At 35.8% G+C, this 20,650-nt stretch overlaps 1 protein-coding gene across 4 annotated transcripts in view; it reads left to right on the top strand.

The window, feature by feature from the left end:
- Window positions 1-20,650, top strand: part of SLC25A12 (solute carrier family 25 member 12) — a 98,123-nt gene that overhangs the window by 5,777 nt on the left and 71,696 nt on the right. For 2 of the 4 annotated variants that reach the window (XM_072961156.1, XM_072961157.1), the window contains 3 exons: window positions 1,213-1,277; window positions 5,137-5,294; window positions 14,388-14,441. Coding sequence is in view for 1 of the 4 variants with exons in the window: in XM_006213948.4 (XP_006214010.1) it covers window positions 13,454-13,465; window positions 14,388-14,441 (66 nt within the window). In the remaining 3 variants the exon portion in view is untranslated. Of the gene's footprint in view, window positions 1-1,212; window positions 1,278-5,136; window positions 5,295-13,347; window positions 13,466-14,387; window positions 14,442-20,650 lie in introns of those variants that run through there. The other 2 variants (XM_006213948.4, XM_072961158.1) reach the window with 2 other exon arrangements.

Here is a 20,650-nt window from a genome sequence, read left to right as displayed (position 1 = left end):
CAAAGTAGGCCTGCTTATCACAGAAGGATTGCCTCACTTTCTGATAGGTCTTCCTAGGGGGTAATTATGAATTATCACCTTCTTTTCTCTTAAGCCTGTTTACCTCCTATTGATAACTCTTCTAGAGGTGAACTACATTATCCTCATCACTGAGTTTTCACTTGAAGTGAGAACAAATTCTTTTAACTAATATTTACTAAAGATTTTTGTTCAGATTGACTGCTATATTGAATATATTAATATTTAAGCTTACCCATATCCTTTCTTCTTAGGCCCACTCCCAGGTTTGTCTCCCTTCCCATCCCTACCTGGCCTTTAAGGAAAATTCCTATATAAATGGAATTATCTGTTTACTGTAATACTGTGTTATAGTCTCATTTTATGAAATTTTATCTAAAAATCTGAATGTTAACTGAAAAAAAGTAATATTCTCAACCAAGAACAATGCTTGAGAAGTGAAGATGTCCATTTTAAAAAAGTTGTAAGAAAAATCTTGAGATTCTTAAAACATTTAAAAATATTAATAAATAACTAAAACATTTTGTTTTATGTAAGTTTTGTTAGGCCAGTCACAAGGAAAACCAGGAAGAAATTTTCTTTTTCAAAAGATTGTGGCTTCACTTCTACATTGTCCTTGGATATGTAGAATCCCTGCTGAGCTAAATTGTGTGTTTCTTTCATTTGGTAAAGATTTTTGCTATTTTTTTCCTTTTCAAATAGACCTTCAAGTTATTTTATTCTCAGTTCCAAAGTTCACGTTGTTCTTTTGAGTAAAATACATAGAAGGACTGCAGCAGGGAGATGACAAATGTCCAGTTCACTTAAATAGTATCAGTATGATTTAATTATCTTAGGTTTTGCTTTGCTTTCTGTTAAATAAGATAAATTAGATAATATATTTAAATGCCAAATGACAATTTTATTTACTATTAGGAGGCTTAATTGTATGTGAACCCATATCTAAGCACAAATGAAATTTGCGTGGTTATATGTTTAGTAATTAACATTATCCATTTATTGAAGGTAGATAAATACTTATACTTATCTAAATCATCATTGTGACAGGTAAGAACAATAACTGTAATTTGAAAGGTCATTATTTGGTGAGCCTTACTTTATTTTTATATTGTCTAGTTCATATATATTTTCCACTGGGGTTATATAGAGATGAGATAAAAAAAGAGAGCCATAAACTTTTTATCTCTTTATCAGGCTTGAGCTAAGAAGGAGTTAGAGCATTCCTAGGTATGAGATCACCATGCCACAAATAATTTCACGTAATTCATATCCTTCTCCAGTGTCCTAAAATATTCCAATGTGGGAGGAAGTCTTCATAAATTGGAGTCCTCATATAAATATTACCAACGATGCTATAGAAATTGGAGTTAGAGATAGAATAGGTTAGGGTAATGATTTCACATTGGGTGGGCCTGATGGAATCTTCATTGGAGGGCTCAAAGACATATTCTCTGAAATACCTGCACTATTAACAATTATATGTATAGGCACCCTGCAAACTGGAATGATTGCAGATAATGGAAAAAGTCAAGGATAATACTTAATTTTTAATAGAAAGGGGAGGAACTGAGAGATCACACTCTATGTAGTCTTCTTTGAAATACTATAGTGTTAATCTTTAAAAAACAACAACAGCCAGAAAACCAAAAAACAAAAACCATAATTTACATGTCTACCGAGGGTGGCCAAGTATCCATTGTGTAGCTTGAATTTGTGAAAAATAATCTTACTAAATAAACTTGTTTTACTTCTTGAAACAAATGAATGGCAAAAAGAAGTGTGCATAGTAGTAGGTTTGATTAGATATGTAATCACTGCTGACGCTATGCAAAATTGTGATTTACAGAAAATTCAATCTGCTTCTGGCTTTGTTTAATATATTCAGATTACGCATACAATTGTACTTGCTGCGTACATACATTTTCAACTTCTGATTCATTCACTTAACATTATTTCATAACTACATGCTACTTTTACTTTTATATGACCAAGTTACTAAGGAATCTGAGCTTGGTGGGGGTATAAACATAAAATGTTTAATTTTTCTCTAGTCACTGCTCCCATTGTGCTGTATTGAATACCTTTTCCCCCCAGACAGATTCCATTATTTTCTGGTCTTTTAAATTACTCAAAATGTAGCTTGGCCAAGTTTAAAACTTTGGTGTTTTAAAACCTCCTCCATTGCTAGCCAGACATGTAGCTGTAGGGGACCTGAAATGAGGAAGGGAGTATAGTCAATTTTTCATTCATTGTCTGTTTTCAGGCCCCCAAAGATTGGACCAGGGAGAGTATCTGATTCTAGGATATTTTTTCCTCTTTCTTTTTCAAGGCTAACTCCTCTGGTATTGGGGGATAGAAGTAGGAATAGAAGAGAAATGAATCATGCTCTGTATTTTGGTTATCTCTGCTTCTCCAGCTGACCTTAACTGCTCTTGATTCTCTTAATACCTCTTCTTACACAGCGTGCATTCTTTATTCTTTCAATAGATTAGTTCTCTATATTTAAATATTTTGCTTCCCTTTCTTTATGTATTGTTCTACTTTCTGAGAGATTTTTCACAACATTTTAATTACAATCCTTTTATTAACCTTTTTATTACCACTTACTAGCTGTATAAAGTTGGAAAAGTTGCTTAATATTCTCAGTCTCAGCTTCCTCATCTTTGAAATGGAGATAATAACATGAGATAACCATACTTCACAGCGTTTTTTTTTGAGGATAGAGTCATATAAAGCGCTTAAAATATTGTCTGACACATAGTAAGTACTCAATAATAAATATTAGTTTAAGAAAAAAGCAAAGAATAATAAATATTAGTTAATATTAGTTATTCATAAGTATCTTGTGAATTTGGTTAGCCTAAGTGATTTTTGGGACATTTAGAAGATACTTTCCCCATATATGGAATCTAAAAAAAAAAAAAAGAAGACAAATGAACTTAAATATAAAATAGAAACAGACTCATAGACATAGAATACAAACTTGTGGTTGCCAGGGGGGAGGGAGGTGGGAAGGGACAGACTGGGATTTTGAAATTTGTAGATACTGACAGGTATATATAGACTAGATAAACAAGTTTATGCTGTATAGCACAGGGAAATATATACAAAATCTTATGGTAGCTCATGGTGAAAAAGAATGTGACAATGAATATACATAAGTTCGTGTATGACTGAAAAATTGTGCACTACACTGGAAATTGACACAACACTGTAAACTGACTATAACTCAATAAAATAAAAATTTTTTAAATAGAAGATACTTTCTCACCTATAGTACTGATAACCAGATCCTGACTTTGGTGACTTCACTACACTACGCCTTTTTTGAGAAGACAACTAGCAGTTGGCATTTGGCAGTCATCCCTCTCTATCTCATTTTGCCCTTCAAATGCAACAATTTTTAAAATCCCATCTCCAGTTTTGCCTGCCTCTGTATCTGTTTATTTTTTTAATTAAAAAAAATTTTAATTGAAGTATAGTCAGTTACAGTGTGTCAATTTCTGGTGTACAGCATAATGTCTTAGTAATACATATACGTCTGTTTTGTAATGTAAAATTATACATAGTATCTTGTAAAAAATTTTTTTTGGTGGGGGTGGTTAATCTTTTTAAAATTTTTATGTAGTTATTTATTTTCTTTTAGCAGAGGTACTGGAGATTGAACCCAGGACCTTGTGCACGCTAAGCATGTGCTCTACGACTGAGCTATACCCACCCCCTAGAAACCCTTATTTTTAAAAAGGGAAATGATGGATGGAAAATGATGATTCCTAAAGATAGTCTGCTCCAGAAGTGTGAATTTGTTCTTTTATCAAGCATCTTTATTGAACACAGCTATGTACCTAGCCCTGTGTCAATTGCTAGGAATACAGAGATTTTTTATTTATCTTTTTCTTAATTAATAACATTGAACATCTGCCATGCTCGAGAATCTGTGAGTTCACAGTCTATTGCAGCATTTTTAAAGTATGAGTCATGAAATCAATTCAGTATGTTGAAACCAGAATTAGAAAAAAAGAAATAGAGCAGTATAGAATAGTAAATACCAGAGTGCATTGCATGTGATAAAGTTCAATATTGCTTCATGAAATTTTTATTTCAGTGTGACGTGGGCTGTGATAAAAAATATATTTTTTACTATATAGGTCTGGGTCAGTAAAGTTTGAAAGCCACCAGTGGAAAAGACAATAAGCAAAGAAGTAGATACAAACAGTGTAATAAATATTATGGGGGTCCTACCCCAGGTGAAAAAAGTGAGTTAAGGATTGTTTTCTGGAGGAGGAGATTCTTGAACTGTGGGGGAAAAAAATAGACACATTGTAGTAAATGTGGAGTAAAATATTTCTAGCAAAGGAAATAGCATGAAGGTGTGACTAAAGGAATAAGTATGGTAGTAAGATGTAAGAGGAAGGGGCCAGATCAGCAAGCTTCTGCTCTTCACCATACTGAGGAGCTTGGATTTTATGCTGAAGTCAGTAGAGAGCCACTAAAGGATGGGGAAATGACAAAATTTAATATCTGTTTTAGATCAAACACCTGACAGCACTGTGGAGAATGGATTTGAGCTTAGTGACAGGAGAAAGTGGAGAACTGGAGGCTTAGAGAGCAATTAGGAGGCATAATGAAGGCTATTATAATCAAGAGAAGAGATTTTAAAAAGACTGAAAGGGATGGAAAATACAGGCCTGGGTAGCTATTTGGATGTGAGGAGTAAGGAAGAATCTGATACCTGGCTTTCTGGCTTGAGCCACTAAGGCATTGATAATGGTCTTAGGAAATATAAGAGGACTAATGGCTAATGGTAGAGTGACCAGGTAGGAATAATCAATAAACATTTTATTAGTACCTATATAGTTAATGTCAAGCATTGAGATAAGTGTTAGGACTGAGGGTGTGGATGAAGGAGGAATGATAGGGTAATGACATACTATGGTAGGAACACAGAGAAATTGTAAATTCAAGGAATGGCACATTAAGGTTTCCATGAAACCCTCTGTATATCACCCAGCTTGAATTTCTTTCTTTCTTTTTCTAAATCTGTATTGCATAAATTTACCACAAAGATAAGCATATGCTTTGTTAATTAATGGTTTTACCTATGTTTTGTCTTCTTAGTACATTGTATGATCTTTATAGAGAGGGATAATTATGTTCCCTTCATATTTCCTGCTGATGGATATCAATTGTAAGCCAATACCATGTCGAAGAGATGGATTAGAACTTCATAGCCATATAGAATTCTATATGATGAACTGCCCTACCATCCCTTCAAGGTAATCTAGTGTGTTTGAACAAAGAGGGATTTGTCTCATCTGCTGCTATTTTATTTTTTTTCTGTGATCCATGTCCCCTCATTATCACTCAGTTATGCCTTGGGTTACGCTCACTTGGTTGTGGCTCCCTACCTAGAACTCTGAGCCCGCACTCTTTGATGAAAAGATGTTGCTGCTACTGCCACGTGAATCTCAGTGAAGGGGTGATATGAGGAAGGCTACACTTCCCATTACTGAGCCTTAATTTTCTTCCACACCATCAACACAAAACTAGTTGACATAAAATGATTTATCAAAGGGTTGGGGATGATTAAAGGAAGTACATAATTGCTAACTCTCTAGCTTATTACCCAGCGCCATCCTGAACAGTCCAGGGAAGCCCATCCATCCAGGGTGATGGAAGAGCAGGATGAGCAGACAATGACTGTTCCTCCGTCTTCTTTCCAAGCAGTGAAAGTGAGAGATAATACAGGCAAGACAATGTAGGTCTGTTATTTCATGATTTTTTTCCCATTCTGACTTGACCAGCGTCAGGGAAGAAGCAGCAGGTCAGCATTACCCAGGAGCTTCCTGAGAAGTGGAGTCTACAGTTAACTCTTTTTATACATTAAATTGATTATTCTTTGTGACATCTTTTGAAGCACAAAGACCTTGTGCCATGGTGAAGGCCTCTTATAACTCAACTCTTAATTCCTACTTATTTCATTTTCGTGTAGTTTTCCTTATTATATTGTCCTTATTACCTTAAGGTGGTATCCTATTGTCAGGGCTACTGGGAATGGAAAATGCAGAGTACAGCTTCGAGATCTTTAACAGTTCTTGTTCAGATTCCTTCTGTGTTCTCAGCTTCTGACCTCTTCCAATCAAAAGAATGCCCCCCCCCAAAAAAAAGACCAGTCATTCCACAATTCTGCCCACTTTTCCTTGATTTGTCTCTTTACACAAGATCTAACTCTCTTCAAAGTCTAACTCTTTCATGCTGTTTCTCCACTTTCTAACTTAAATTTCCTGATTGTTCTTCTAGTCAGTACAATTTTATGCAAATCAATTTACATTATTCCTTTACAGCAATTCTTCAGAAGGAGTTTCTTCCTGGGCCTACCCCAGTTCCTAGCTTCCTTGCCTTGAGATTTGTGTTTCTTTCTTCCTTAATGTGTCCTTTCCTTAGATTTCCCACTACAAACCTGCCTTCCTGTTTTTTGAAGCTCCTTACTCGCTGACATTGATTTCATCCTAGGATGAGTTTTCCTTCCTCCAATAGGGCAATCCAAGGACACAACAGTCCATTGCAGGATATTTCCCATCAAAATCTTGAGTTTCTCAGTCTAGATTTATACCCTACATGTGTTTCAGTAGGAGAGTTCCAGGGCAGGCTTCAGATTCCAAGTCTGGTACCTTCCAAGGTTTCTGTCAGTATGTTACTGATACAATAGAATATACTTACATGTTCTTCCTCTAGTTTTCTTGTGGGTAACTATTAGACCAAACAAACACATATATAGAAACACACACAACTCCCAATGATACATAATTACTGTCTGAACCCATGTTAAGGGAAACATTTTTTCCCTTAATGCAATATAGTTTTCACAGATTTCGCAGCCTATGCTGGAGATACATTATTTGTCAAGCACTTTCAGTTTCTTTTCCCTACTTTCCAACAATGCACAGAGACTTGTCAGTGTTTAAGAAGCAAGTCCCATTACAATTTCTAGTCAAACAACAGAATTACATAACTGAATAGCTATCTTTAGTATCACAAAACCCAGCACAATTTCCCCCAGTGTTTTATTATGAAAAATTTCAAACATATACAAAAGTTGAAAGAATTTTTATAGTGAATTCCCAAATACCCCTCAGTTAGATATCACATATCTATCTATCCATCCATTCATCTATCCACCCATCCATCCATCCATCCATCTCTAGCCATCCCTCAATCTTCTTATTTCTTTTATGGATTTCAAAGTAAATTCAATATACCAGTACTCTTCTCCTTAAATAATTCATGTCATTACCTAGAGTTCAATATTTATTCACAGATTTTTTCTTTTGAGGAAAAGTTTATACACAATGAAATATATAAGCCTTAAGTGTACATTTCCTAAGTTTTAGAAAATACGTACATCTATAACCTAACCCCTAGCAAGACACAGTCTATTACTATCACTCCAGATGGTTCCTGCATGCTTCTTTCCAGTCAGTTCCTCTCCCTAACAAACATGGTTCTTATTTTTCCCATCATACATTAGTTTTGTTTGCTCTAAAACTTTACATAAATGTAATCATATAGCATATGCTCTTTTGTACTATGTGATTCCATGTAAGACTTTCATTTAGCATCATACTTTTAAGACTCATCCATGTTGTTGTGTGTATCAGTAGTTTGCTGTTTTTATTGCTGAGTAGTATTCCATTCTGTGAATATATCATAGTTTGTTTATCCATTCTCCTGCTGATGGAGGACTGGGATGTTTCCAGTTTTGGGCTTTTATGAATAAAGCAGTTGTGAACATTCTTATACAAGTCTTTTTATCTGCACATATTTTCATTTCTCTTGGGTAAATCCTGAAAGGTAGAAGTGCTGGGTCATAGTGTAGATGTATTTTTAGTTTTATAATGACCTGCTAGATCTTTTCCCAAAGTGGACTATACCATTTACACTTCCACTGCAGTGCATAAGAGTTCTGGTTGTTCCACATCCTTGTCAGCATCTGGTGTTTTCAGTCTTTTTAATTTTAGCCATTCTAGTGGGTGTGTAGTGCTGTCTTTTTACTGTGATTTAATTTGCATTTCCCTGCTGACTAATTATGTACAGTTTTTCATGTGCTTATTGGCTGTTTGTATATCTTCTTTTGTGAAGTGTTCAAGTCTTTTGCCCATTCTTGGGGAGTTATTTAGGTTATTTATTTATTTTAATGGAGATACTGGGGATTGAACCCAGGACCTCGTGGATGCTAAGCATGCACTCTACCACTGAATTATACCCTCCCCCTGTCTTTTGCCCATTTTTAAATTAGGTTTCTAATTTATCATTGAGTTTTAGGAGATCTTTATATCCTGGATATCAATCCTTTGTCATATATTGATGTTTGCTAATTTTTCTCCTATATGTGGCTTACCTACTCACCTTTTCTTTCTTTCTTTCTTTCTTTCTTTCTTTCTTTCTTTCTTTCTTTCTTTCTTTCTTTCTTTCTTTCTTTCTTTCTTTCTTCTTTGTCTTTCTTTCTCTTTCTTTCTCTCTTTCTCTCTTTCTTTCTTTCTTTCTTTCTTTCTTTCTTTCTTTCTTTCTTTCTTTCTTTCTTTTTCTTCCTTCCTTCCTTCCTTCCTTTCTCTCTCCCTTTCTTTCTTTCTTTTCTATTCACTTTCTTAATGCTGTTTTTTCATAAGTAGAAATTTTTAACTTTAGTGAAATCTAATTTATCAATTTCTTAATTTACGGTTAACTTTTTGTGTCCTGACTGAAAAACCTTTACCTTTACATGAAGATATTCTTTTATATTTTCTACTAAAAGCTTTATGATTTTGCCTTTTGCATTTAGGTCTATGATTCATCTCAAATTAATTTTAGAATATGTTTTGAGGTAGAGGTTGCAGTTTATTTATTTTTCAACATGGATATCTAGCTAGTCTAGCATTACTTGGTGAAAAGACTCCTTGCCCATTGGATTGCTTTGGTACCTTTGTTAGCAATCAAATGACTTTGTAATTTTGTGTCTGTTTTTGGGCTCTCTATTCTGTCCCATTGATCTATTTATCAATCCTTTTGCCCACCAGTACCACACTATATTGATTTCTTTAGCTTTATAGTAAATCTTAAAGCCAGGTAGTGTAAGTCCTCCAACTTTATTCTTTTTCAAGTTTGCTTTGGATATTCTGGGGCCTTTGCTTTTCTACCAGCACAGTTTTTAAAGTGAAAAAATTTTCTTTACTTTGGATCATATCCAAAGCATCCTTCTTTATTGACCTCTAAGTAGAAGAGAGGCAAAAACCAGATCCAAGTAAATCCCCAGGGGTTGGGTAGGAGTGGGCAGCTGAGGGACTGGGCAGGATATTTGTTCTGCCAGATATATATATACTTTTGATTGGAATGGGAACATGTGACAAACTACAGAGTTTTTGCCCCTTTACTACTTAAATCTGCCTTGGCCTTTGTCATATGCAGAGGTTTTGGTATCATTCTCTTAGCTTTATTCATTAAAAAAAAATAATAGCAGTTGCCATAGTAAAATATTCTTCATGTTTTGGAAATTATACTATTTATTTTTCCTATATTTTCTCTAGCTGCAAGAGTAAGTTTAGTACCAAAAGAAAGCACTTAAAAATGTATGTTAACTAAAATTTGGATCATTCCAAATCATAACATTAGAATGTTAAAAGAAGCATTAAAGCTCACCTAGTTTAATCCTCTATCTAGTCATAAGGTTTCCCACTAAATACTAGCTTGTACATGACTAATATAGTAATAGGGCACTCATAGCCTTAAACATCTAGAGCAACTTATTCCATGAATTCCTCCCCAAATCCATTGAAAAGAAAACTGGTTGTTATTGCCTCCACAAGAGAATAAAGAAGACTGTGGTCCAAAAATAAGATTACTGTCATCCCTACTGCATAATTTATAAGACTTAGACTGTGATGAAGAGCAGTTTAGGAAGATGCAACTGCAAGAGTACAACCATTTCATCTTGATTTTTGATATGCCACTCTTCCCTCTCTACCAAAATAAGAATTTATTTCAATTAGAGCAAATGTTCCTACAGGGAGTGTAATACTTATACAACACAGAGAAGTCCTAAAATGTGTCATTTATCTAGTGTCTAACTGTAAATGGCTTGGATTGAAATAATAATTTCTGACTTATTGATTTCCAGGTCAGCCTACCAACTAGAACATAATTTGCTCAAACTTGGGACACTTAATCCTTCATACTTCCCCCAGGCCTACCGCCTGCCATTTCCCCAAATAGATTCTCAGCAAGGAAGGAGTTGAAAATACAGCTTATAAAATTTGTAGGTTTTGCAATATTTCAATAAAATATAAAGAACCATTTTATAATTCTAGGTATAGGCCAGAACCAACATACACTTAAAAATTCCAGATGTTCAAATATCCTTTGTGTATGTATGCCATCTATTTCATTATGCTATTTATTTCACATATTTTAAGGAGTATCTTGATGGGGAGGGGGACACAAAATCCAGCTTATTCTCCATCATAGTGATGGCATATGTACCCTTAACCTAGGAGGAGCTCCACTCCTGGTTTAATTAGTCAGTGATATCCTAATGCTTTACTAAATGTTTGTATACCACCTTGATTTACTAATTGCAAGATGGCATCCATTATAGCTGTGTTGTATATAGAAACAGGAACAAAAATGTATTCATGTCAGTAAAATAACCAGAAGAGGCTAGAAGATAAACAGAAAGAAAATGTTACTAAAGATAGAAGGAGGGCCAGGAGTTGTGGCAGAACAGGCTCATTGGAAATTGCCTCTTGTTTTAATAACTACATTTTAGTTTATTCGGGCACTAGGCATTAGTATAATTCTAACTTTCACCTACAGAGTGTCTGGCTGGTTTCAAATTAATACAATGTAAGCTGCCTGGGAGTTGGAGACGTGTTTCTGTGGGATAGTCTAGTAAGCCCATGCTTTATGTTTGCATCTAGGGCTAATATATTATTTTCATCGGCAATGACTTCACAAACAGATTTTAATTCCCAGCTCAGTCAAGCTACATATTAAATCTTTTATGAAACCAACTCTAAAAAGTGACTGTTAGTGACAATACATTTGCAACTAGTCTGTTAGCCTTTAACTTCCAACTTTGCTTTCTGAAATTTCATTCTTTTTAGACTCTTAATTATCAAGTTTTCAACTTATAGTTGTTCCACGGTTTTAAAATTATTTCTTGTTTACAAATAGAGTTTGCAGTTTAAAGAGTTATAAATTACTATATTGGCATTTTATTTTTAAAAATTGTGAAAAGTTTTGAATTAGTTCTACCATCTTTTCCCAAATATATCATAAACCTTATTTGACACATTTGTCTTTTGATATCCCATTAACTATAAATTTTCCCTCAATCGTGATCATCTACATTTGAGGCAAAAGTAAGTTTTAATTTGTTTTAACATCTAATAATACTATTAGCCAATCATTATAACAGAATGACAGAATGCAAAATTTTTCAGGATAGATGCTCTAACTCATATGCTTTTGTATTCCTTTCAGTACTTAGTTCATCCTAGAGTACATCCTTCTAATACTTTTATTTTATTGTTTGTTATATTTGGATGGGTGAAAATATAGTAAAATTCATTTTTATTTAGGGTAGCTGAGCTCTTCTAACTTCTGTATATGGCAGCGTCAGTTTTAAATTATTATATCATCCCCATTGCAACTAGATTGGCACCAGTGAAATCCTTGAGCTTGCTCAAAGATCAGCTTTTTATTCAAGATAATTTTTATTGTGGCCTGGCACCTATACCTATGAATTATTATAGTGGGCTCTGTTTAAATGTAGTGTTTTCTTCCTCTCTAGGAATGGCCAGTCTGACCCTAAATTTTCACTCCAACATTACGGATTTGGTCAACAACAATGTGTTCCAATAGAAAATAATCTCTTCATTTTACATAAATGCCTTCCTTACCCTTATGTACTTTTATTCAAACTGAGAGACTTTGGGCTACAAATAGACATCCTTCCTTTGGAAAGTAACATAAAATAAACATCTTGAGATACCTACTTAGAGAAACTTAATAAAATAAGACAAGAGTAGAGTATTAGGGACTTAAGGTGCTAGTAGAACAAAATATGAATTTGTAAATCTTTATGTCCATTCACATTGCTGAAAGACTTAAGAAAGATGTAATGGTGGCAGACAGTTAAATCAACTGTGGCAAAAAAGCACATTTTAGGAGTACTAGTAATATATCATTCCTTACCAACGATTTCCACTTGCCGTACTTAACACAAATATTATGATTAGTGAGACTGAAGAAAAGGGAAGCCTCCTGTGAGAGTCAACATTGGAATGTAAAAGATGGTGGAGAGCGACTATAGCACTAAATGAGATTAAGATTAAGAGAAATTTTAGAGGTTTTTTTGTTTTGTTTTTTGTTTTTCCAAACAGGGAGTATGCTTGGTTTAAAGACGCAAGCAAAAAAAAAATTCACTTAGGGTCTGAGTTGGTGGGGAAGCACTGACTGTATGTAAACTCCTACACGGTAGGGACTATATGTTATTCATTTTGTAGTCTTTATAAGCAAGACTGTATCTGGCATATAATAGATACCCAGCAAATGTTTGTTGAATGACTCAATATTGGGCTCAGTATAGTTATAATGGCAAGGCTCAGCTTTGGAGACATTTTGGTTCAAACTAGAGCTACTACTTTAGGTGGAGCCGGAAATGTTTATGTAGAGCAAGTTGGGCCAGGATTCAGTGCCAGCCCTGTGGAAGCAAACGGATTTTTTTCCCCTAGGCATTTGTGCTCAACCTCATTGCACGAAGGAATTTGGGTGATTAAGAATGTGGAGTCTACTAATAAATAGTACACGGAACGCAAGTATACTAAGCGTATGCAACCTATGTCAATTTAAGGGCCTATTCCTCAAGTTAGGTTTACTTAAGTTTTCCCCAGAGTGAGTAAATCCCAGTGTTTTGTTTTTTTTTTTGTCAGTATTTGCCGTTGCCATCAATTCATTTATTAACATTATTAAAACATGTTCTTTGATCCTTCGAAATCTTGCTCAGTCTAGTCCCCAAGTGTTCCTTTAAGTCTCAGGGGAAAACGACTTTGGCTGAAGTCGGCGCCCAAAGCCACACCCACTAAGAGGCCTTAAGAAACCTAGGGCTTTCCTGGCGGCGACTCAGCTGTTGGCAACCACGCGGCGCATCGGAATCCCACGGGCTGGGACTCCAGTCTTCCCCTGGGAGGCGAGTCCCTCTCCTGGGCGTGGCGGGCCAGCTCTTTCTGGCCGGGGCGCGAGGCCTTCTCTCGGCCCTGCCCGCTCCAGGCTCATTTGCGTAGAGACGCGCGCGGCGCCGGCGAACGGGAGGGCGGGCGCGGCCGGGGAGGCGGCGCGCGCGCGCGCCCTGACAGCTCGGCCCTGCTCGTTCACTCGCTCGTCCCCGGCTTCCGAGCACAGCATGGCGGTCAAGGTGACTCTAACTCTCTGCTGCTGCCTTTATTGCATAAGAGACATTTTGGGGACCCTGCTTGCAGCCCCTCACCTCTTCCCATTTACTTCTTTGCCTGGTTCTTTGATAGCGTGTCCTGGGGCTCCAGAGAGAGCTGTGCGGGGCTTGGACCGGAGGGAGAGGATGCCCGGCTGGGGGAGGGGAAGGAGGAGGGATTGTGAGTTGGAGGGGCTTGGGAGGACCACAGGTCGGTGAAAGAAGAGTAGTATCCTGCCCTAGAGACCCGGGAATATGAGACCGGAGTTGGAGGACATCAGAAAGGGAGTGGGAGGAAGTGGCAAGTATAGCCGGGGATACCTAAGGCATCTGTGCGCTGCGGTGGGGGAGGGGGAGAGTAATGAGTAATTTGGGGCCTCTGGAGCGGGGAGCAATGGTTGGCATTTGCACTGCAGGTGGCAGGATGTCCAAATTATTTGGAAACGTAGCAGCTTTCATTATTTTAAGTTGGGTGGAGAAAGAGGGGGGCGTGGAAATAATTATATTCTGGATTGCTTTCCATTGGGAAGAAAGGCCAGTAGGCTAGGCGATTAATTTGGGTGTTTCAACTTTCCTGTTGTTTCTACTCTTGCTCTCTTCTTGATTTGAAGGTGGGTGGTTGCTGTCTGTGTTGCTAGTTGATGTGGAGTAAAGTAAGAGATTGATCCTCACGGCTTTCCCTTTCCAGTCCAGAGGAAACCTATCTGGTAGATTTACTATAGCTTAGGCTCTTCACACGTGTCTCTCCAATTTGACAGTTGTTATCAGTGTTAGTTCTTTCTGTTTGTTTTTAACTAAATGCCCTTATAAAAGATAAGAGCATTGATTGTTAGCATCTGTGAACTATAATCTGAAGAGATTACGTGATCTCTAGTGAAGCATTAACTGGCTTTTTTTTTCCTTACAGGTGCAGACAACCAAGCGAGGTGATCCTCATGAGTTAAGAAACATATTCCTACAGGTAAATAAGCTTATCTGGTGTGCTTTTTCTTTGGGGGCGAAAAAGGTGTAAATGTAGTAGTTTTCAGGCTTTAACTTTCAGGAATGTTCTATTTTCATATATTCTTAGGAAGATGACAATAGACAATATAGTTTATTCTCTTACTAATGTTTGATAAAAGATTTTCTTCAAATTATTGTTTTTTTTAACATGACTTAAGACATGTTAAAAAAAAAAACCACTAAAAAGAATTCCCAGCTTCCTTTAAGCATTTTGATCCAAAAAAATTCAAAATGTATTGATACTCTTGTACACTTGATAGGTATGATGATTAAAGTTCTTTCTTCCTTGAAAGCTGCTTTGTGTTTGTAAAGTTTTCCTACTTATAAGCAATTCTCAATGTAATTTGTTACAAAGATAAGAATATTATAGCTATTCTTAATTTGTGCGTGTCTTTTCTCCCTCTGTTTATATTATATGTGTAGGCTTCGGGGGTTTTGTACAAAATGTTACTGTCTGTGATTCTTACAAGGATCCACCTTAACTTCTGCTAAGTTTTTAGAATCAGTGAGTGACTAGGCTGTGGACTTAAAAAAATTGGCTTTGTTTTTTGCTTTGCTTTCTTTTTTTAAATTTTAAAAGTTGTGTATGTAGGAAATTATGCTTAAGAAGTACATGTAAAGGGAGACAAGTTAAACTATTCCACTAAGTATTGTCTTTCTCTGAAATCTTCTTGTAAGAACTTTCCATTCTGGACCTGGTTCTTGTATAGAAACTTTGACCTTGGAAAGGTCCCTGCTGGATATTAGTTTCCTCTGTAAAATGAGAGGTGATTTACAAGGTTCCTTCCAACTCCAGAAGTCCATGATTCTATATTAGGAACGGATTCTAACATATGCAGATCAGCCTGGAATAGATAACATTTTTATCTGAGACATGTGGATTGCTTAAGCTATTGTTGGGGAGAAGGCTGCGTAGATGACCAATTAGTGAAAATGAGAATCTTAAATTTTATAAAATCTGATAAATGGAGGCATCATTTCCAGAACAAAAGTAATTATAATATAAGTCCTCTATACATGGCTTGAATCCTTTTTTCCTCACAAGTGTTCTTGAAAATAACCAAAAATATGCCCATATTAACCATACCATATACTCAATTTTGTGAGTTCATGTGATACAGTTAATTTTATTTTCTAGATGAAGTAGGCATGGAAGAAATCAGTTGAAATGATGCATGACATAGTGGAAAGAGCCCTGACCTAGATGTCAGGAACCCTGGTTCAATTCCTAGTCCTGCCTCTATCTGGTTGTTGTGCCTGTAGGCTACTTACTGGCCTTCCTGGGCTACGTCTTCTCATATGGGACTCAACTGGACATATGGGAATGGAAATTGAAGTCTTTTCAGCTTTAAAAATCCTCTGGAAAAAAATTTGTGATACTGTTTGGATTTGGTTTTTGGGGGCAGGGGAGGATGATAGTATAAAGAGAGCTGGGACTATGTCTAGCTTTTTGAAAACTTTAAAGTCTTAACTTTTTACACATTATTTTGATGATGTCCTTATTTTTATATTGAAAATTTGTGGGATTCGTAACTATGCATTTAGCACTAACTATAAACATTTACCCAAGAATTATTGATGAGGGGCAGATAGAACGTAGACACTTACCTTCGGGAAGACATAGCAGGTAGAAAGATACAATATAGTTAGTTGAATCAATGTGAGAGCAGTTAGCAAATAACATGTTGGATTTTTAAGTTTCTGTCTGAAATGCTTCAGACTGTAGTTACTTGAAGCTATAGGGCATTGTTTAAAAACAGTTTTGTTCTAGATGCATGTGCTTTGTTAATATTTTAGAGATAATAGGCAGAAACACATACTAACTAGTATTCGTTTAACAACTTAACATATTTACCCAACAGATACTTATTTGCTGAGGGTTATTTGCTGTGTGCCGTATATGCACTTGTACTTAGTTTAGTAGTAGACACTAAGTTATTTAATAATTAAAGGGGAGGATTGAGCCAAGGCTTGAACATATGGCTAGCTCCTCTTTAAGACCCATTTCATCAGTAGCAGTTTGTAGTTGAGGGAGTCAAGAATAGTAAAGGCAAATGCATAGCCTCTAGTAAGACAACCCAATTGGCTTGTCTAGATCAGAGTGGCCATGTAATAACAATGACAGTGGCTATCACTTACTGATCATTCTGCAGTGTGCTGGGCATTGACCTGGTCCTGTAAGGGTCATTATATTTTCATAGCAACCTTAGGAGGTAGGGTTATTGTCCCTGAAAATAGATGAAGTTAAATGACTTGGTTAACGTCACTTAGTTCATTAGTGGTAGAGACTGGAATCCAATCAAACTATAGAACCCATATTCTTAACCCCTTATACGGTACCACTTGTGGGCTTTTGAAATGGGGTGACTTTTTGAAAGCTAGAGGTATGTAAGGGTCTAATGGCAGCCAAGTTTGTTAAGAAGTTAAAGAAAATAAAAATCTGGTTATTTAGCTGATGGGAAAAGAAGTACCTTTGCACTGTGACTACCTAGAACATTTGGCCAAGGAGTTTGGATTTGAAACAGTTTGAAGGCCCTGAGTGTTTCTGAGTTGGCAAATTTAAGTGGTGAATTCTGGCAGCTCTTTGTGTATGTTGGATAAAGTGTGGAGAGATTGGAAGTAGGTAGGGCAATCAGCTAAGAGGCTATTGAAATAATTCATGTGGGAGGTAATGACCTGGAGTGACTGATGGCTGGGAAAATGAAAAGGAAGGACAATACCAGGGACTTTGTAAGGGATGAATCCATTGAATTTTATATTAAAGATGAAAGGAAAGAAAGGAGTAGTGAATCTGACGTTTTTAACATAGATGTTAATTTGTAAGTCATCTATTTTTGGGAATCATGGGGGAGAGGAGTTAAAGTTTGACTGCTAAATAAATGTGTCCCAATGAGTTAAAGTCAGGATGATACAAATTCATACAGATGGTGGATGAATCTTTCGGTTAGGGAGGTTAATTATAAAAGAGACAAAACAAGAAATAAGGGACTGATTTATAAATGATATCTGCAACTGAAGTGGAAGGAGAAGGAGGAGCTAGGGAGACTGGTCCCATGGGAGTTTAAAGCAGAGTTTCACAAAAAGGGTATAGTCAAAGGCTGATATCTAGATTATTCTGTTACTGGTATAATTTGATTTTGGTAGGATTTGGAGGTCACTTGAATTCAGGGTCATTTGAGCTACTTGAAGACTGCAGAGAATATTTAATTTTGAATTTTAGAATACAGTTGAAAGCTCCCCTTTGTAAAATTTATACCTGTGGCATTAACTCTCTAAACTCACAAATAGTATGGCCCCAAAAATCATTGTTTTGTGAACAGCAAAATATTCCTGGTTGATAGGGCTGATATATCTATGTGTAATGGAATTATGTATGCAAGTTCATAGAAGTAAAGCATTATTGTTCTGAGTGTAGGGAAATAGGTTTATTTTTTCTTTGTTCATTGTTTCTCAAATTTTGATGAGCTACATTTTCCATTAGTTAAAAAAAAGAACAATAATATTCACTAGGATTCTGCTTTTTCCTGCTCCCCAAGTTAATAAAACTGGAGCATAATAAATAAATTCTTATGTGTTAGACTGGTATAATTATAACAACCAGCTGTTAGGCTAAGATTTTACTATTACTACCCTTACAACTGTCATTTCTTGGATTATGTCTTCTCTTACCTCTCTCACCCACACACTGTCATGACCCAAATTTGCTACATCAGAAGTATGCAGTAGCAAAAGGAGACAATAGAAGCCATGAAGAGGGAGATGAGGTGAGGACAACAGAAATATCACAGGCTGTTTGTTATAAGCCTGACAAATTTTCAAAATGAAGAGTTTATCTCATTTGGCCTGTGCTTTGTGGCAAAGTAGGTTAATCAAAAAACTGTTTTAAGTCAATGATTTGTCAAGATCTCTCTCTCTCTCTTTTTTTTAGTTAATAGACTTTCAATTGTTCATTTATCAGTGTATTGTATGGCATATGTAACATGTGTTGAGACTGTACCATTATATATGCTAGACCAAAAATGTATGGCGATGTAGAACTCAAGTAATATTTGATCCTGTTCTTTTACTCATCATCAATGTAACAATGAAAATCATATCCCATATAAAATTGTGAAAATGCATTTTTTTATCTTGCTTATTTTAGGTTAGAAAGTAAGGAGATGCTGCTAATGTAAAGCAAAGAGTGATTCTTACGGTTTTTATGATAACATATGCGTTTTTAATTGAAAGACACAGCTTTTTATTCAGTAAATATTTGTTTACATACTATGTTATTTATTTACTTTCGGCAGTAACCTGGGGTTGGGTAAGGAATTAAGCAGGGCTTTTAGCAGAAGACTCATAGCTTAGAGCTATGTTTTCAAAAGTGTGGGATGTGTGTCACAAAATTACAGTTATAATAAGATCAAGTATTAAAAGATGATAGCATCTATTGAGGCCAAACGTGGAGAAAAAAGGTGCTTTCATAGCGCGTTTGTGGAAAGAAAGAGTCTTTGGAAAGCATTCTGGCAATGGTTTAAAATAAAAAGATCCTATTTAAACAAACAGTCCTACTTTTGAGATATTTATCTCAGAAATAAAAATACTTATAAGAATGTATATGCACAGGGCTGTTAGTTACAATGCTCAATTGTTCCTCAAAAACAAAAAAAAAGTGTAGGGGGAAACAAATGCTATCAACGGGGAGTAGAAAAAAAATTATGAAATAACCATAGCATGGAAAATTATGCAGATAATAAAAAGAATGAGTTAGGCCTATTGCAGCTGATTTAGAGAGATTTCCAATGTACTATCAGTGAGAGAAGAAAGATGTAAAGAAGTGTATAGAGCACGATTCTAGTTTTCTAAAAATCACTTTATATATGTTGAATGTATACTTAAACATATGTATATTTGTATGATTTAATGGGCATTAAGAAAAGTGTGGAAGGATAATGTTAGGTTGGTTGGGGAAAGAATTCAGGGGAAATAAAAACAAAGTCTTAATGTAGGTGTATTGAATTTTGAGCAAATGGATAATTTAAAAAGTAAGAACTTAGTAATTTAGAACCTGAAGTTAAAAGAGGACCTCCCAGCATAATTTGAGTTAGAGAAGCCCAGTAAGAGATACACTGGAGGGAATTTATAGTTTTCTTAGCCATGCTGATTAAGGGTTTTCACTTCTTCAGAATATAGAAATAGAAGATGATAACCTTTGTCTATAGTTTATGAAATATTTGCCATAAGCTATGTAGAGTTCTCATTAAAAAAAAATCTTAGGCATTAAGGGCATACTAGCAACATAGTGAAGGCTTTATCCTTGGATTAACAAGACAGATTGAAAAATAATTGAGAAAATGAGAAAATTAGTGTTGTTAAATGCTGTGTTATATTCTACTACCAATCCATGTATTTTTAATTGCCTACTATCTGGCAGTCTAGGCATTACGCTTGTTTCTATGTTTGTAGGTAAGATAGAGGAGTTCAGTGAAGGTAGGACCTCCCATTCTAGGTAAAGATGAGACAGACAATAACAAAGCCCACACATTAAAAAACAAGCAAACAAAAACTACACATTGTGGTAAGTCTAGTGAGGAAATAAACAGAACAATGGAAAGTGATTATTTTTCAAGATGGTGGTCAGTGAGGGTCCCTGAGGAAGTGATAATTAGGGCTGAGAACTAAAAGGTGGGTAGAGAGAATTCCAAACAGCGGGTTCACATGTACAAAGGCCTATATGTGCATAGGATTTGGTATGTTCAACAAACAGAAAGGAGGCCAGTGTCTGAAGCATCAGTGAGTGAGGGGATGAATGGCCAGTAATAGATGAGTCTGAAGGAGCCACATCGAGCAGGGCCTTGTTTGTGGGCCATGGAGAAGAGTTTAGATTTTTTTTTTTTTTTGAGTGTCATAGAAACCTCTGAAAGTTTTTCACATTGAAAGTAGAAGGATTCAATTTATATTTTAAATAGATCATATTTAAATAGATCCTATTGAAATGTAAGCTTTCTCATACATTATTGTGCTTTCTCATGGATAACTGCTTTGAATAGACTGATTCTTCTAATTTAATTTCCTCCTGTCCATAGCATTCTTAAAATATCCTGAGCTGGACCTTAGTTGAATCCTTTTCACCCAGGAGACAACCGAGTGTAGCTGAAACCTACATAGGCTCTGTCTAAATTGGAT

This window comes from Vicugna pacos, chromosome 5 (genome assembly GCF_048564905.1).
Source record: "Vicugna pacos chromosome 5, VicPac4, whole genome shotgun sequence".
NCBI classification, from domain to species: Eukaryota; Metazoa; Chordata; class Mammalia; order Artiodactyla; family Camelidae; genus Vicugna; species Vicugna pacos.
The sequence above is the reverse complement of the archived record's forward strand: the minus strand, read 5'-3'. Positions and strand labels throughout refer to the sequence as shown.